Source organism: Staurois parvus, unplaced genomic scaffold (assembly GCF_062004578.1).
Source record: "Staurois parvus isolate SC_StPar_1 unplaced genomic scaffold, SC_StPar_1.0 ptg000154l, whole genome shotgun sequence".
NCBI classification, from domain to species: domain Eukaryota; kingdom Metazoa; phylum Chordata; class Amphibia; order Anura; family Ranidae; genus Staurois; species Staurois parvus.
The window spans coordinates 22156260-22172046 of NW_028317950.1; the positions used below are offsets into that span (position 1 = coordinate 22156260).

A 15787-nucleotide genomic window follows, 5' to 3' on the forward strand; every position below is an offset into this window, starting at 1 on the left:
CACTGTGGAACCTAAAGGGTTAATCCTCTGCATTGTGTAAAAAGGCTGTTTGATCCTTTTTTCTCTGTTCCTGCCTGTTTTCAAGCGATCACCACTTATCTCCAGACTGAACCGTAGGCATGCACATGCTCAGTTTGGTGTGTATTGCTAGAGAGGTTTTTTTTGTTTTTTTCTTGGGAGAGTGCATGTGATCAGCACAAGGCCAATCAGCACTGTCCAAACAGAGGTTAGGGGTTTTGCATCCTCCTAGAGCAGAAAGAAAACTCCTCCTACAAGCTTTAGCTAGTGCTGGGCTGGACACTGAAAAAAGTCACAAGACTGCTCTAACTGCTATCAAGAGATCCCCGAAGTTTACACTTCTTAATAGGTGATTTAACAGTACTGATTGGCATATTCAAGGCTTTGAATATCTTTTTATGTCCTTTTCCATCTTTATAAAGTTCCATTACCTTGTTACGCAGGACTTTTGACAGTTCTTTTCTGATCCCCATGGTTCAGTATCTAGCCTGCTCAGTGCATCCATGTGAGAGCTATCAAACTCATTGACTATTTATACACTGACACTAATTGCAATTTAAAAAGCCACAGATGTGGGACATTAACCTCTAATTGGCATTTTAACCCGTGTGTGTCACCTTGTGTGTCTGTACCAAGGCCAAACATTCCAGGGGATGGAAACTTCTGATCCAGGCCATTTGGGTGATTTCTGTTATCATTATGATTTAAAAAGGAGTCAAACAACTATGTGATAATAAATGGCTTCATATGATCACCATCCTTCAATAAAAGAGCATTTTTTGCAATGATCAGTCATATTTTCAATATCAATGCCAAAATTTCACAATTTCTGCCAGGGGAGCCAACCTTTGATCACAACTGTATATACTGTATGTTGAAATGTGTTTTTATTACAAAATATATGAAAAATACATTTCAAATATACTGTATGTCTTTAAAAATACAAATCTACATTTTTGGAACGCATTTATAAATATATGTAAAAATATATGTTGAAATTACTTTTTTATATGTAAAAAAAAAATCTGAACAATATATTTTAAAAAAATATAATTTTTCAAATATTTTGTAATATATAAAAAAAGCATTCAATATATTGAAATATATTTTGAAATATATTAAATATGTCCAAAATTTTAGTTTTTCAAATATATGTCAATATATTTGGGAAGAATATATTTAAAATATATATTTTTCTTCCATGTGGGTAGTGCATTCTGCTAAAACAATTGTAATCTCATGATACTTGTATGTCCTTACCAGTTCTTTGCGTGTAATTAATACCTTTGAAAATTTTTGATCTAGAAATATGTAATGACAATCCTGTACGTAGACTGTTCAGATAACCTAAAAACAACACAAGACCTTTTCTTTTTGTACAAACGTATTTTTATTGTTAAGGTATAAATTCATTTGACAAACATTATTCTTATGTAACAGTTCTTTGTGGGTAACCTATGTGGGTAACCCCATTGTTGGGGGTTTTGGGTGAGGAAGGTGGGAATTCTTTGTTGGGATTGAAAAATATAGGTTTCTGTTTGTAAACATTAAAAAAAGCTTAATAAAAATTATTTGATTAAACAAAATCCATTTTGAGTGGCCCAACCTTTAAGGGCCAGTTCACAGTATAGAAACGCAGTGCAGATACATTCCGGATATGTTTTTGCATGTACGTTTTTGGTGTGTTCTGTTGCGTTTTTTATGCATTAAAGTTAATTTTTTCTCTTCTCTTTTTCTTCAGTTTAACCACTGACCCTCCAGAGGATTTACCCCCCTTCCTGACCAGGCAATTTTTTGCATTACGGCGCTGCGTTACTTTAACTCAGTGGTTCTCAACCTTTCTAATGCTGTGACCCTTTAATACAGTTCCTCATGTGTGATGACCCCCAACCATAAAATTATTTACCCAGTAATTATAATTCATGAGTGTCGTTTTACCTCCAATACTGCTGCTTTCAACACAGTAGCTGCTTTTAACAGAGTAGCTGCTTTCAACACAGCAGCTGCTTTCTACACAGTAGCTGCTCTTTACACATCGGAAATATGTGTTTTCTGATGGTCTTAGGGGACCCCTGTGAAAGGGTCGTTCGACCAGCAAAGGGGTCGCGACCCACAGGTTGAGAACCACTGCTTTAACTGATAATTGCGCGGTCATACAACGCTACACTCAAATGCATTTTACGTTCTTTTTTTCCCACGAACTGAGCTTTCTTTCGGTGGTATTTGATCGCCTGTGCAGTTTTTATTTTTTGTGGTATAAAAAAAATGACCGGCAATTTTGAGAAAATAACAATATTTTTGACTTTTTGCTATTAAACATGTCCAGTAAAAAAAAAGTAAAAATCAAATTTCGTCATAAATTTAGGCCAAAATGCATTCTGCTACATGTCTTTGCTAAAAAAAAAATCCCAATACGTGTAAATTAATTGGTTTACATGAAAGTTACAGCGTTTACAAATGGCAGTATAAATATAGGAATTTGTTTTTTTTTACTAGTAATGGCGGCGATCAGTGACTTATAGCGGGACTGTGTCCTTGCCCAAACTCAAAAAAGCCTATGAAAAAGGTACCATGGGCATCTCATGGGGCCCCCTACTGACCCCGGGCCCTCGGGCAGTGCCCGTGTTTCCAAATGGTCAGTCCGCCCCTGGTAAGCACACAGCTTTGGATGGCTGTGCTGTGCATAGCCATCCAAAGTAGTGTGCCCGAGCTGACAGGGAGGAGGACTGTTAGTAAACCAAACAATTCTCCTCCCCATCGGAGATGCTTGGTAATCATCGGGCACCGGCGGGTAATCACTAGCCGGGACCCGGTGATAGACAGCCGCGACTGTGACCCTACCCAGAAATGCAAAATCACATATATATATATATATATATACACACGCGTGATTTTGCGCACCTCTGCCGCCTTGTAGCAGTATATTTGCTATAGGGCGGCGGGAAAGTGGTTAAATAAGGACATGTGTGTTTTTGGTGCATTTTGGTGCATTCCAGTGCATTCTTGATGCATTGTACCACGTTCTAGTACAGTTCTATGCAGAAAAAATTCAGTATGTTCTACTTTTTTTCTGCAACTGGAACTGTAAGTACTGATGTGAACTATGACATTGACCATATCACCTACTTTCTGTGCATTTTGGATGCAGAAAAAAATCAACTGAAACGCAAGTAGTGTGAACTAGCTCTAAAGGTTTGCTACTGTACTGTGCAGTACATCTATAAACAGTTCATGCACATATTTTGCAACCTACACACCCCTCGGCAGCTTCTCTTATTAGAATAGTATAAAAAAGTTATATGAGACGATTATATTTTTTGGCCCTCCCCTCCCCAGGATGGAAACTTTGGAAATAAAGGTAGGTAGACCCCAAAATGACATTTGTTTGGAGTTCATTATTGCATGAACCAGACATGATCTTTAACCCACCTAAGGATACAAAGTTTAGAAATAAAAGGTGAGTAGACCTGCCAACTCATTCAGAAACTGAGCTTGTTAGATCCACCAACAATGGGTTCGAGCTTTCTGTGGAGCATGATAGATGTCCCTGGAGGACATCACAATCACACCTCCTGGCTATCAGTGTGACACAAAGACAACAATTCTACCAGAACTGTGTACAATATCAAAGTACAGTACAATCATAGCAAGTATAGGAAGTTATGAATAACTGAAACATTAATACTACAAAAGATGTTCTAACCCCATTATTCCTGATACATATGTAGGTTTTTCTTAGAATCACTCGAAGAAGAGGTAGAGAAGATGGAACATACAAAGTGGTAGTAAACTCGTTCTTTTTTTTATTTTACCTACAGGTAAGCTCATAATCACATTTACTTGTAGGTAAAATTATATTTGACTTATATTTGAAATGCTACAATTTTGGCCATATTAAATATATTTCAATAAATATATATATACACACACACATACACACATATATACTGCATGTTGAAATGCGTTTTTATTAAAAAATATATGAAAAATATTTTTAAAAATACATTTCAAATATACTGTATGGCTTTAAAAATACAAATGTACATTTTTGGAATGCATTTACAAATATATGTAAAAAATATATGTTAAAATGACTTTTTTATATGTTAACAAAAATCTGAAGAATATATTTAAAAAATATATTTAAAAAGATATTTGTCATATAATTTGTAATAAAATTGCATTTTAATATGCAGTGTGTGTATATATATATATATATATATATATATATATATATATATATATATTGAATATGGCCAAAATTGTAGTATTTCAAATATATGTCAATATATTTGGGAAGAATATTTTGAAAATATATTTCAAATATATTTTTTTTTTACGTGGGAAGATCGGGTGAAGTTGGGAGCCAATGCAGCGGTGATACCGCGCCGCTGGAGGACATCATTTTAAGGCAAGTTTTGCATAATGTGCTAGTATAGGATGCATACTAGCACATTATGACATTACCTTGCAGGGGATTTTTTTTTCCTGCGGTTTACTACCTCTTTAAGTTGCAAATGCCAAAAAACATTCCTGAGGACATCCAAGTTATTGCACTGGAAGAGCTTATGAAGCCTATGAAGACTCTAGGAACAGGAGGATGCAGGTATCAAAGAATCCAGAAGTGACTTGTGGAAACAGGACTCTAAAAGCAACTAAGGATTTTTTAAGCTCCTAAAAGCTGTTAAATAGTGTTATCCTACAGAAAAAGGCCTCATGCATACTGGACATTATAAATATGGCAGTAGTGTTGCCGTGTTAAAAACAAAATCTTTGCTGCATTTTGCCACTTTTTAAATTTTTAGTTTTTTTTAGCAAGAAAACACCTCTCTGCTATTTTTAACTCCCACTTTCCCACCATTCCTCTCTGAATAATCATTGTGTAGTTTATTTAGCTGCCATTTTCAGAGCAGAGAGAGCATTGTGTTGTTCAGGAGCTAGCTTTCTTTTTCTTGCTGCGTCCATGGATCCTGTAATGCAGGAAATTGATGAGGCTATGCTACGGATTCTGTTAAGGATGGTGAGGAGACAGACAGCTGGAGGAGAGAAGTAGCCATCGACGACGAATCTGGATCCATCCTTTGATACCCTGATGTGTATCCTCCATATGTCCATAAAAGGAATTTCCTGTTTGCACACAGTTCTGCTAGCTGAAACAATGAGGCAGCAAAGGACATTGGGAAATGTCCATAAAAGGAATTTCCTGTTTGCACACAGTTCTGCTAGCTGAAACAATGAGGCAGCAAAGGACATTTGGGAAATGTTCCTGTGTGCACACAGCACAGGACAGACAATGAAAGAAAGGGCAGCAAAGCACACCGGGAAATTTATTAATTTACTGTAGAAAAATAGCAGTCTCCAAAAATATTGCTTTAAAAAATGCTTGAGTCTCAAAAACGCTCATAAACACCAGATAGCCGTGTTTTGACGCATTGTTCAGCATTAAAGAGTTTTTACAGCTAAAAAACTCCTCTTCTAATGCAGTAGTTCTGTTTTTTTTCCCCAGCCAAAAACACCCCTGCCAAAAAACGCTGATAAAAGCCTATGTATTCATGTAACATGCTGGGAAGTTTATTGGCTGCAGAAAAAAATGCCTAATGCCAAAAACAGCAGCTGTAAAAACATCCAGTGTGCATGGGACCTAAAGCCACCTAGGCAGTCTTTGTCCATTAATTCCAGAAAGTTCTATCATTATTTCTTACACTAAGGCCTAGTTCACACTGGCTTTGAAAGCAGGCGTTTGAGGGTCGTTTTTAACACTCCTCAAACTCCTATGCAAATAATACTATAGGCAACACACAGAGCTGTTCACATTATCAAAACATGAAGCGTTAGCATCACCTTGCTTCAATTTTGAAGATTCCTGTCCAGGCAGGAGGCGTTTGAAGCCTTTCAACGCCTGTCATTCAAGTCTATGGTGATGCTCCTCAAACGCACTGGCAGGTGGTTGTGGAGCGTTAAAAACATTCCAGTTTATTTAGATCGTGGTGTAGTTTTAATGCTTGTCAAATGCTTATAAAAAGCTTAAAATCTGCACATAGGGCATTTGGGGAGCGTTTTTAATGCTTGTAAAAAGCCAGTCTATAGCTCATTAACACTTGTCTAATGCCCATACTAAAGCTATAGGAGGAGCGTTTGGTAAGAGTTAGAACTTTAGTCAAGTGTGAACAAGCCCTAGCAGTCAAATTAATTATTGAAGGTTATTTCCATGTTATTAGACTCGATGATCTATATTTTATGTAAACCACATCTTTTTATGATGCGGTACTAGGAAGACTCTGCAGGGACAGTGATATAAGCATGGTAATTGAAAGATATATAAAACTGCAATAATCAGAAAAGGAGACAGCCAGTGGTTAGAGAGGTTAAGTGGCTTTGCTGTCCTTGTAGGTCATAAGATACCATGAAGCACAAAAATAACACATTTCATCATTATAATACATACAATGGGATAAGGTTAGCATACAAAACAGCATCAGAAGATAGAGGTCCTGAGTTTTCATCTGCTAGAAAGTGGTTTCTGCGCTTTTCTTAAATTTCTTTCATTGTAAAGTTTTTGTTCCTCCAGCTGCTAGGACGCTCAGAACAAGGAGACCAATAGATGGAAGCAAAGTATGAGCGCTACCAAGTCTCACATTAAAATCTGCCTCCACTGGATAATGATCACTGATTTTCAGGGCCTGCAAGATAACATAAAAGGGATCAATGAAGAGGCAGGCAATATGCAGCATAGTCATACAAAAACAAAAATGGATGGAGATAAAACTGACCTGTCACCTACAGTAGTGTTGTATACTGTTTGTAGCTGAGGCTACATACAGTCTATAGAGTTCTACAGTTTAAAGAGTTTACCGTTGATACACACAGATGATGGATCTGTTAGTGAAGTAAATAGTAAGTTTGGACCAGCTTGGTCAAAACAAACTATTTAAAGTTAAATGAAACATGTAAAACAGCTTTAAAAATTGTCTCTGCCACATGCCCCCACACCCAGGCAGGAATATACAGAATTTAAAATTTGGCATCTTTCTTTAACCTCCTCGGCGGTATGATTCTTTCCGATTTTTTGTGCTGAGAGCGGTACCATTTTTTTGCATGGAAATATGTAGTTTTTTATTGTAGGCTGTAATTTTTAGGAATAACTCACTGAAATCTGCCCGAACAAGAGTCTAGTAAACATTCCGGATATGATAAAACTTGAAACACGAAATCATAAAATTATAATTTAATAAATAATCATAAAAAATAATAATATAATAATAACACATTTAATTCAATAATATAATCAAACCAAAAACACTGAAATTTGAAATACAGAGGCAAATTCGCACATCGCTGAGCAAAGTCGCAAAATCGTTTTCAGTGTCTGATGACGAATTTCCCCACAAATCAGTATCACTCAATTCTGCAAGTGGTTCTGATTTACTATCGCTGTTCTAAAATCGCTTTTGACGTAAAGGGACGCTTTTTGGACGCCATGGACTTTTCTAAGTTTCCAGGCAGAAAGAACATTCAAAATGCAGGCAGGGCACAGGACAAAGCAGTAGGGACAAAATATATGTGAAATGCATTGAAACAGCAATGACAGCAAAAATGACATTTTTTAAAAATTTCAAATTTCCCGCCGGTTCCGGCGCCCGTACGTCCTGACATCACAGGGACCGGAACATGGAAGCCGGATGCCGGCATCGGCCAGAGGAGATGGCCGGGGACGCTGCAGGGGACACATCGCGGGAGCGAAGGACAAGGTTAGTGCTGCAGGGACCCCCTGAGCAACGCCGCATGGTAAGCCCGAGTGTAGCTTGGGGTTACCGCTCTTGGTACTCAAATTTTACCCCGAGCTACACTCAGGAAAACCGCTAAGGAGGTTAACTAGTTCCAGTCTTTGGGCTTGATATATATGGCCAAAAAAGGTCATCATTGTACAAAGGATATGTGTAGCAAGGACAGTGTTTCTGCCCTTCTTCTGGGACACTTCCCTCCACCCATATACAATAATTGTCTGCTTTGATTAACCGCCTGCCCACCGCTCTTTCATAGAAGTACAGCTACAGGGCGGCAAGGCTGTGCAAAATTACGTATATATACGTGATTTGCATATCCAGGTAGTGGGGCACGCGTGCTGCCCTATCCTTGCCGCTATTGGCGGTAAGAGATGTCAATCACAGGGTCCCAGCCGGAGATTTTAGGCCAGCACTCTGCGATCGTCAGGGTGCACCAGGCCTAGGGAGACTGACAGTTGTTTTGTGTTTCTTCCATTTGCGAATGATTGCACCAACTGTTGTCACCTTCTCACCAAGCTGCTTGGTGATAGTTTTGTAGTCCAGTCCAGCCTTGTGTAGGTCTGCAATCTTGTCCCTGACATCCTTGGACAGCTCTTTGATCTTTGCCATGGTGGAGGATTTGTTTGATGGTTCCTGTGGACAGTTGTCTTTTATACAGGTAAAAAAATTAGATTAGCAGCACTCTCTTTAAGAGACTGCTTCTAATCTTACCTGTATGACAGACACCTGGTAGCCAGAAATCCTGCTGAATGATAGGCGATCAAATACTTATTTCCCTCATGAACATGCAAATCAGTGCATAATTTGTTACACGTGCATTTCTTTTGAATTTTTTGTTGCTATTCTGTCTCTCAGTGTTACAATACACCTACCATTTGATTTTTAGACTGATCATTTCTTTGTGAGTGGGCAAACATTCAAAGTCAGCAGGGGATCAAATACTTATTTCCTTCACTGTAAATAGCTAAGGCACCAATTTAGTTACTAGAAATTGCAGATGAGAAAATGTACCTCATTAGGTAACAGAGTTGAGAATATTTAGCTTAGTAGATCACAAGTGGCCAGCGTTTTAATATGGATTTATTTAAGTCTAGGTTCACACCTATACAGGTTGCGTTTGATGCGTTTCTGCATTGAGTTTTGCAATGCGTTGTTTTTGCACTTGCGTTTTTTATGCTTTTTTTAAATTTTATTTTACTTTTCTATTTGCTAGGCAGATTTTAAATACAAAATGCATCAAAAATGCAGCAAAAACGCAAAACATACTTTTCTACAGCATTCCCATTGAAGTCTATAGAACTAAAAACGCAACGTTTTGTGTTAAAAAAATTTCCTGACCCTTTCCAAAAAACGCACCGGGTGAAAATGTGGAGATGTGAACCTGTCCCATAGGAAATCATGTTAAATAGACTGTACTGCGTTTCTGCAAAATGCTGCAGAAAAGGCTTAGGTGTGAAACTAGGGTAAAGCTGCATTCTAGGTAGGTTTTCCCCTTTCAGTTGCAAAGGTATATATTGGGCCAGCTTATACATATACATATTCCATACCTGGATGATCCCTGTGGAAAGTATCACCATAGCCACCGCTATTACAGTGAACCTTGCTGTCCTCCAGATACCATGCTGAGCAGCTGCCCTGCTGCACTCTAACCACAGGGGGTCGCTCACCATTCAGAGAACACCTTGTATTTTTTCAAGGTGTTCACTGATTGGATGAGGTGGAGATTGTGATGCTAATCCCCACCTCTCCATATGGTCCAATCAGAGAATGAGAAAATGTAAAGCTTTCCTGTACAAAATTAGTGACCCCCTGTGATTGCCATGCAGCAGGACAGTCAGCAGCTACTACAGTGAGTTTCCAATTCCACGGGGATCAGCCAGGAATGGAATATGTATGCTTACATTGGTCCAAGCTGGACCATGTAACTCTGCATGAAAACATACGTGAAATTCAGCAATAGAAGGCGCAGAAGAAACTATAACCACTAACAACTAATCAAAATTTAAAATGATGAAAATCTGCTCTAGCGCTTAAATAAAACAAGAAAAGCAGCTGACACTATACTCTGATACAAAGTATAAACCAAATGAGAAAGACTAAAGTGCAGCACTATAAAAGATGAGTGAGTAAATAAATATATTATCAATTATAATTCATCCTAATTGGCAATGTATATGTATAACAGTCACCCTAAAAATGTGAAAACATACAAAAATATGTGCAATGTATATATGTGTAATATCAATTGCATCAACCAATTGTATGCACAATCCAAAATAATGTGCAAATATGCAATAAAGTGCAAAAATCATCAATGAGCAAAATATGCTAGCATGCAAAAGTCCACACTAGGGCTTTAAACAGCTCCAATTATAACATATGGTAATAACAATATAGTAGATAATGATATGGATAGTCTCCATTACATGTGTGAATCCCAGTGAGAACATTTCCAGTTCCAAAGCTTCATGTGTCACTCACCACCCACATTGTGCAAGGAAGGCTTACCAGAATTATATGACCCCCAATGTAGAGTGGCCTCCTGCTCACTAATGGCACCTCATGGGACTCCCAGGTCAGTAGGGTGTATGACTCCTGCATCTGATCTCCAGATCCCCCAGATTGACACTCCACACCTATTTCACACTTTCAACAGGACAGGCAACTCATGTCACAAAAAGGGATAAAAGAATCCCTCCTGTAGTGTAAATCCACATAAAAAGAACATTTTATCTTGTAAATGCACATACAATGTATTGCAGAGCATACAGAGTTTTTAACATCACAGAATTCCACAATGCCAGTAGCCAAGATGGCCGCAGTTCAGCATGCATACGTGGTAGCATGTATCCCAGCTCCTTCCTACGTGTTTCGTCACATACCGATGCACTGATGACGTCACATGGGACAAAACACGTAGGGAGGAGGGGGGATCAGGAGCTATAATGTTATAATTAGCATCATTTAAAGCGGAGCTCCACCCAAAAGGGGCAATTCCGCTTTAAGGACTGCTCTCCCACTCCCTATTAAGGATTGGCACCTTTGGGGGGCAGGAGCGGGAACCCGAATTTGACAGGTACCCGCTCCCACTTCCGGTCCGATTGCCTAGGCGATCGGAAAACGGAAGGTGTCCTCCCTCCCTCCCTGTAGTCTTTTGGGACACGTGACAGGTCCCAGAAGATTACAGGACCATTCATGAAGCACAGTGCTACTCGCGCATGCGCAATGGGTACCCAGCTATCACAGCTGGGTGCCCACACTGAAGATGCTGGCCTCCCGGAATACAGGTGAAACGAGCTGCGGTGGACACACCACGGGACTGAGGGACAGGTAAGTTGCTGTTTTTTAAAAGTCAGCAGCTACAGTTTTTGTAGCTGTTAACTTATTTTTTGACAGGGTGAGTGGAACTCCGCTTTAATAATTTGCACTTTTGCATGCTAGCATCTTTTGCATGTCGATGATTTTTACACTTTCTTGTGTATTTGCACATTGTTTGCATAAAATTGGTTGATGCAACATATATATTACACATGTGTTTGCATACTTGCACATTTTGTAGGGTGATTGTTATATATATATATATATGTATATAGACTGCCAATTAGGAGGAATTATAATAATGATATATTTATTTACTCACTCATCTTTTATAACACTGCACTTTGGTATTTCTCAACTAATCTGAATTAATTATACTGTAGTTAGGTAAGTTAATTGATTGGTTGATTGAGATACTTCACTTTACACATCACCATTGTCTTTTGTGCTGTAATATAGAATAAGCTGGTATACCTATTTCTGAACCTCAATGAACCAATAGATATGTGAGCTATGCCTAACCCATAGAATGGCCATCACAAGCATGCTCCTTATTTATTGCCTTTCCATTGAAAATATTTCAATCAGAAGGCTTCATTTGCACAGTTATGAGGTTACACTAAAATATGGTTACTAACACTGTGTGGAAGTTCACTTTAGGTGGAGCATCAGCCCCAAAACGTTTAATAAAATATAAATAATAAAACATGTAAAGTTTAGAATCTCTAACAGGATTCATTGCTCTCTGTGTCTCATTGGGGAGATTTCTCATCACTTTGAGGACAGGATGAGAGGGTAAACTTCCCCCCCCCCAATGAAAAACTGACAGACAATTTAAGCCTTCTACACCATATCCAAGACGAAATCCGTGGTCCTCTAAATCTGTCAGCATATAGATACTTTAATGACTTCATAAAGTCATGACAGTCTACTCATCTTCACCCCATACCTCCACCTCTGTGAGTCCCAACTCTTTTGTAAAATTGTAAATTCCAGCAGAGTTCACCAAATTTGCCAATTCCTCGCCGTACACCACTATCCTGTACAAGAAAAGTAACATCAAGTTAGAGACTGAGGAAATGCTTTCTCCTGCCTGCAGATTACTCATGACATCATCTGAGCCTAGGCAAAAATCACCTGATTGGAACTCAAGGACTGGTTTTTAATAAAAAATAGGTGAAGATTTTGTGGAAAATTATGTGACTCTATATTATGTCGTAAAGATCTTATTCACACACTACTGTACTTACTAAAAGAACAACTTTAAGATATACTAATTATTGCTTAAAGTGGTTCTAAAAGCTGAAGGTTTTTTACTTTAATACATTTTATACATGAAGGTAAAAGGTAAAAAAAGCCTTCTCTGTGCAGCTCCCACCCTGGGCCCCCCAAATACTTTCCTGAGCCCAATCTTGATTCAGCATGAGAGCAGCGGCTCTCCCAGCTCTCTCCCTCCTCATTGGCTCAGACACAGCAGCGGGATCCATTGGCTCCCAATGCTGTCAATCACAGTCAGTGAGGAGGGAGCGGGAGAGGGACCGAGCAGTACTCTGTGTGTCTTATGACCACGCAGAGAAGGGCTCGGGAGTGAGCGTGCACAAGTGCCCCCATAGCAAGCAACTTGCTCTGTGGGCACTCAACGGGGGGAGGAGTGCAGGCGAGGGACCCAAGAATTTACACTCGCTTTAAGCCATGCTATAATTAAATGCTGTAATAGATTATGCGCTCTAATGAGCAGGGCCCTCTGTTTCCTCTTGTACCAAATTGTATTGTAACTGTAATGTCTACCTTCATTTTGTAAAATGCTGCGCAAACTGTTGGCGATATATATATCCTGTATTATAATAATAATAATGAATGTGATGCCATTTTAGCAAGTAGATTTTAGGATGCCTTACATTCTATTGTCAGCTTGATGAATCAGGACTTATGTGACATATATCAATTTTTCAATCTTCTAACAAGGGTAGTATGTTAGCCTAGGTTCACATATGTGTGGGCGCATTTAGAGCATTCATATGGCAGGTACAGCGGATTTGTTGCAGGTTCATTTAAATTGGCTGCTGTACCCAGAAGAAAAGTGGGAAAAGAAGTCCCTGACCGTTTTATAAAACGCATCGTACAGAACCACAGTTTCATGTGCACGCGAAAACAGACGTGGGTGCTAGTGCGTGAGGACATCAATAAGAATTAATGGCATTCCGCACATCTGCTACAGAGTAGCACCTTTCTGTGTTGGTCAGGAATGCATTGGATTATGCACACGCATATGTGTATATGTGAACCTAGCCATGTGGTATACCCTTATAGGTTACTATTTCCACTCTTCCCTTAATGAACCTGTACTGAGAAATATATCAAGGATACCATGGCAGACTACCTCCTACTAATTGCCTGGCTGTCATACCGACTCAATTTCTTCAGGGCTTTGAGTCACTAAGTGGGAAGAAGTATGCAGATCAGAAAAGTCTCAATGAAGTTTTAACTCCTACCTTGCATACTTGTTCTAGGTCAGTGATTCAGAATGTACTGAAACTACCAATTCGGCTTGACAGCCAGGCAGCTAGCATTTTATGGCAGGTGCACAATAGCAACTTCCATTCTTCTACAGGTACCACCTGTATTGGGCCCAGGCCAGCATGGGGGCCCAGGCAGCTGCGTGAATCATATGTGTGCAGGGAGGGTTATTGGCACGGTGGGGGGAGTAATTAATGGATCCACTGTGCGGCTCTCTATGCAGCAGCTGAAAACTGGCTTCTTCTCCTCTCCCTCCCATTGGCTTTCAGCTGCTGCAGAGAGAGCCATACAGGGGATCGGTTCCAGTAATTGCCCTGGCACAACACCCATCATCCTCCCTGTGTATCATACATTTTCCCCTGCTGACCAGGCCCCCCTGTGTGCCCCCACCCCCGTAGAGATGCTGGCTTCCATCCCTTCCTTCCCACCGGCAACTGAAAACATACAATAGGATCCTTTCGGGTGAAGAGTGGGGGAAGGGTCTGGTAAATATGTCAAAAAAAGAAAAGAAAGTTCCCAGCTCAACTTGCCAACAACCGAATTGACTTGTCTAACAGTATGCGTTAAAAACAGGGGTTTAGTTAACACACATTTGCAAATACATAAGCCACAGAGCCACGTCACGGAACCCCAATATTCTGTGGTCCTAACTCTACAAATTTTGAGAGCCCCCATAGTAGAGGCACATGTATTTAATGAATAGACCAAGAGCAGGTGAACCTGAGGGAGCTCACCCCTGCTTAAAGGTACAGGAGCGCACTGGACACCCAGCATGTACAGCAATGGTAGCCATGGTGTCCAGTGAGCCCCCTCACCAAAAGTCAACAGTACAAAAAATGAAAAAAGAAGTGTCACATTTACCAGCCCATTCCTTTCCTGAATGAACACAAAGAGTGATTGGTACTGATCACTCACTGTGTCCATTCAAAACCAAAGCATAGTAAACTGTGTTTTTTTTGGGGGAGGCCCTGTCAGGTTGGCTGCATGGGACCCCGTGGTTTCTAAGAGCAGTGCTGTCCACAGTAGCAGACATTTGGCCTCTAAGGTAATTGCCTCATGTGCCTAAGGCTGGTCCTGGCTCTCTTCTACCTTCTCAGTACTGTATATTTCTCTTTCTCACCTGTCATAAGGGCACTTTGTGCTTTCTCTCACTGTAGTGTCAACCTCGTCCCCAATCAGCCAGTGAAATTTTGGATCACTATATAGGCGAAGAGAGCGCCTCTTCTTCTTAGAGAGGTAACTGCATCCAGCGTTAAAGTCGCCCATAATAACCAGATTCTGTTATGAATATAAAGAAGGGAGAGTTATTGCTAGTTATTGCTTAATTAAGCTATTACAAAAAAAGTGAGAAGCATTGAAAATGTGATATTGCCGCTTGAAGTGAAATCATACTTTGTTCACACAGAGAGAGTGTACAGAGAATAGAGTGCTATGTTTTGTTTTTTGCTATCTATGTCCCAGTTGGGGAGATTTTTCCTCACGCCCTGTCCAAGAAAAATAAGTGAGGAAACATCTCTCCAAAATGAGGAGAAATCCATTTGTCACCAGAAAAGTTGTCCCCGTTGGTGGATTTCCCTTCACTTACTGTTCTGTGACAACTGTAAAAGTTGGAATTTGCTGTACTGATGGAGGTTCTAACCCTCCGCCACATTAAGTAAAACAAAAAAAAAGTTTTTCCTAGAGTGCAATTACAAAAGTCGGATTCTGTTTGTAACAGACAGTGGAATAAAGTAAAAAACACCTTTATTTAAAGCTTATCTAAACCAAGCCTCTCAACTTTTAAATTTGAAAAGAGGGACACCAACGGACGGAGAAGACATGAAAATGGCATCGCTATACTTAATAATGGGACGTGGAATAATGGAGCATGGTCAAATAGGAGTCTGAACCAACATAGTATATACGCTGTACACAGTCTGCAGTCCTTATATTCAAAACAGGAATTGGCTCACAGTGAGAGATTACATAATGTGAGCCAATCTGCCTTGATAAATGCTGTCGTTCTGACATTTCCAGGCCCCAGGGGCTAAGAGGAGGAAGGAGTGGTGGGACACAGGGAGACCCTCACTAGTGAAGTGATGTTCATTATAGTAATTTTGCAGGCTGACAATTTTTATATTCATGCATGAAGGTAAAAAAACCCTGCATCT

General features: G+C 39.6%; 1 protein-coding gene across 3 annotated transcripts in view; it reads right to left on the reverse strand.

Annotated features, from left to right (window-relative positions):
- Positions 1 to 1384: 1384 nt before the first annotated feature.
- LOC149463645 (deoxyribonuclease-1-like 1) overlaps positions 1385 to 15787 on the reverse strand; it is a 43761-nt gene continuing 29358 nt past the window's right edge. For all 3 annotated transcript variants that reach the window (XM_089675220.1, XM_089675221.1, XM_089675222.1), the window contains exons 7-9: positions 14758 to 14915; positions 12070 to 12160; positions 1385 to 6698 (exon numbers count right to left, since the gene is read on the reverse strand). In XM_089675220.1, the coding sequence (XP_089531346.1) occupies positions 6561 to 6698; positions 12070 to 12160; positions 14758 to 14915 (387 nt within the window). In that variant the 3' untranslated portion in view covers positions 1385 to 6560. The remainder of the gene's footprint in view (positions 6699 to 12069; positions 12161 to 14757; positions 14916 to 15787) is intronic.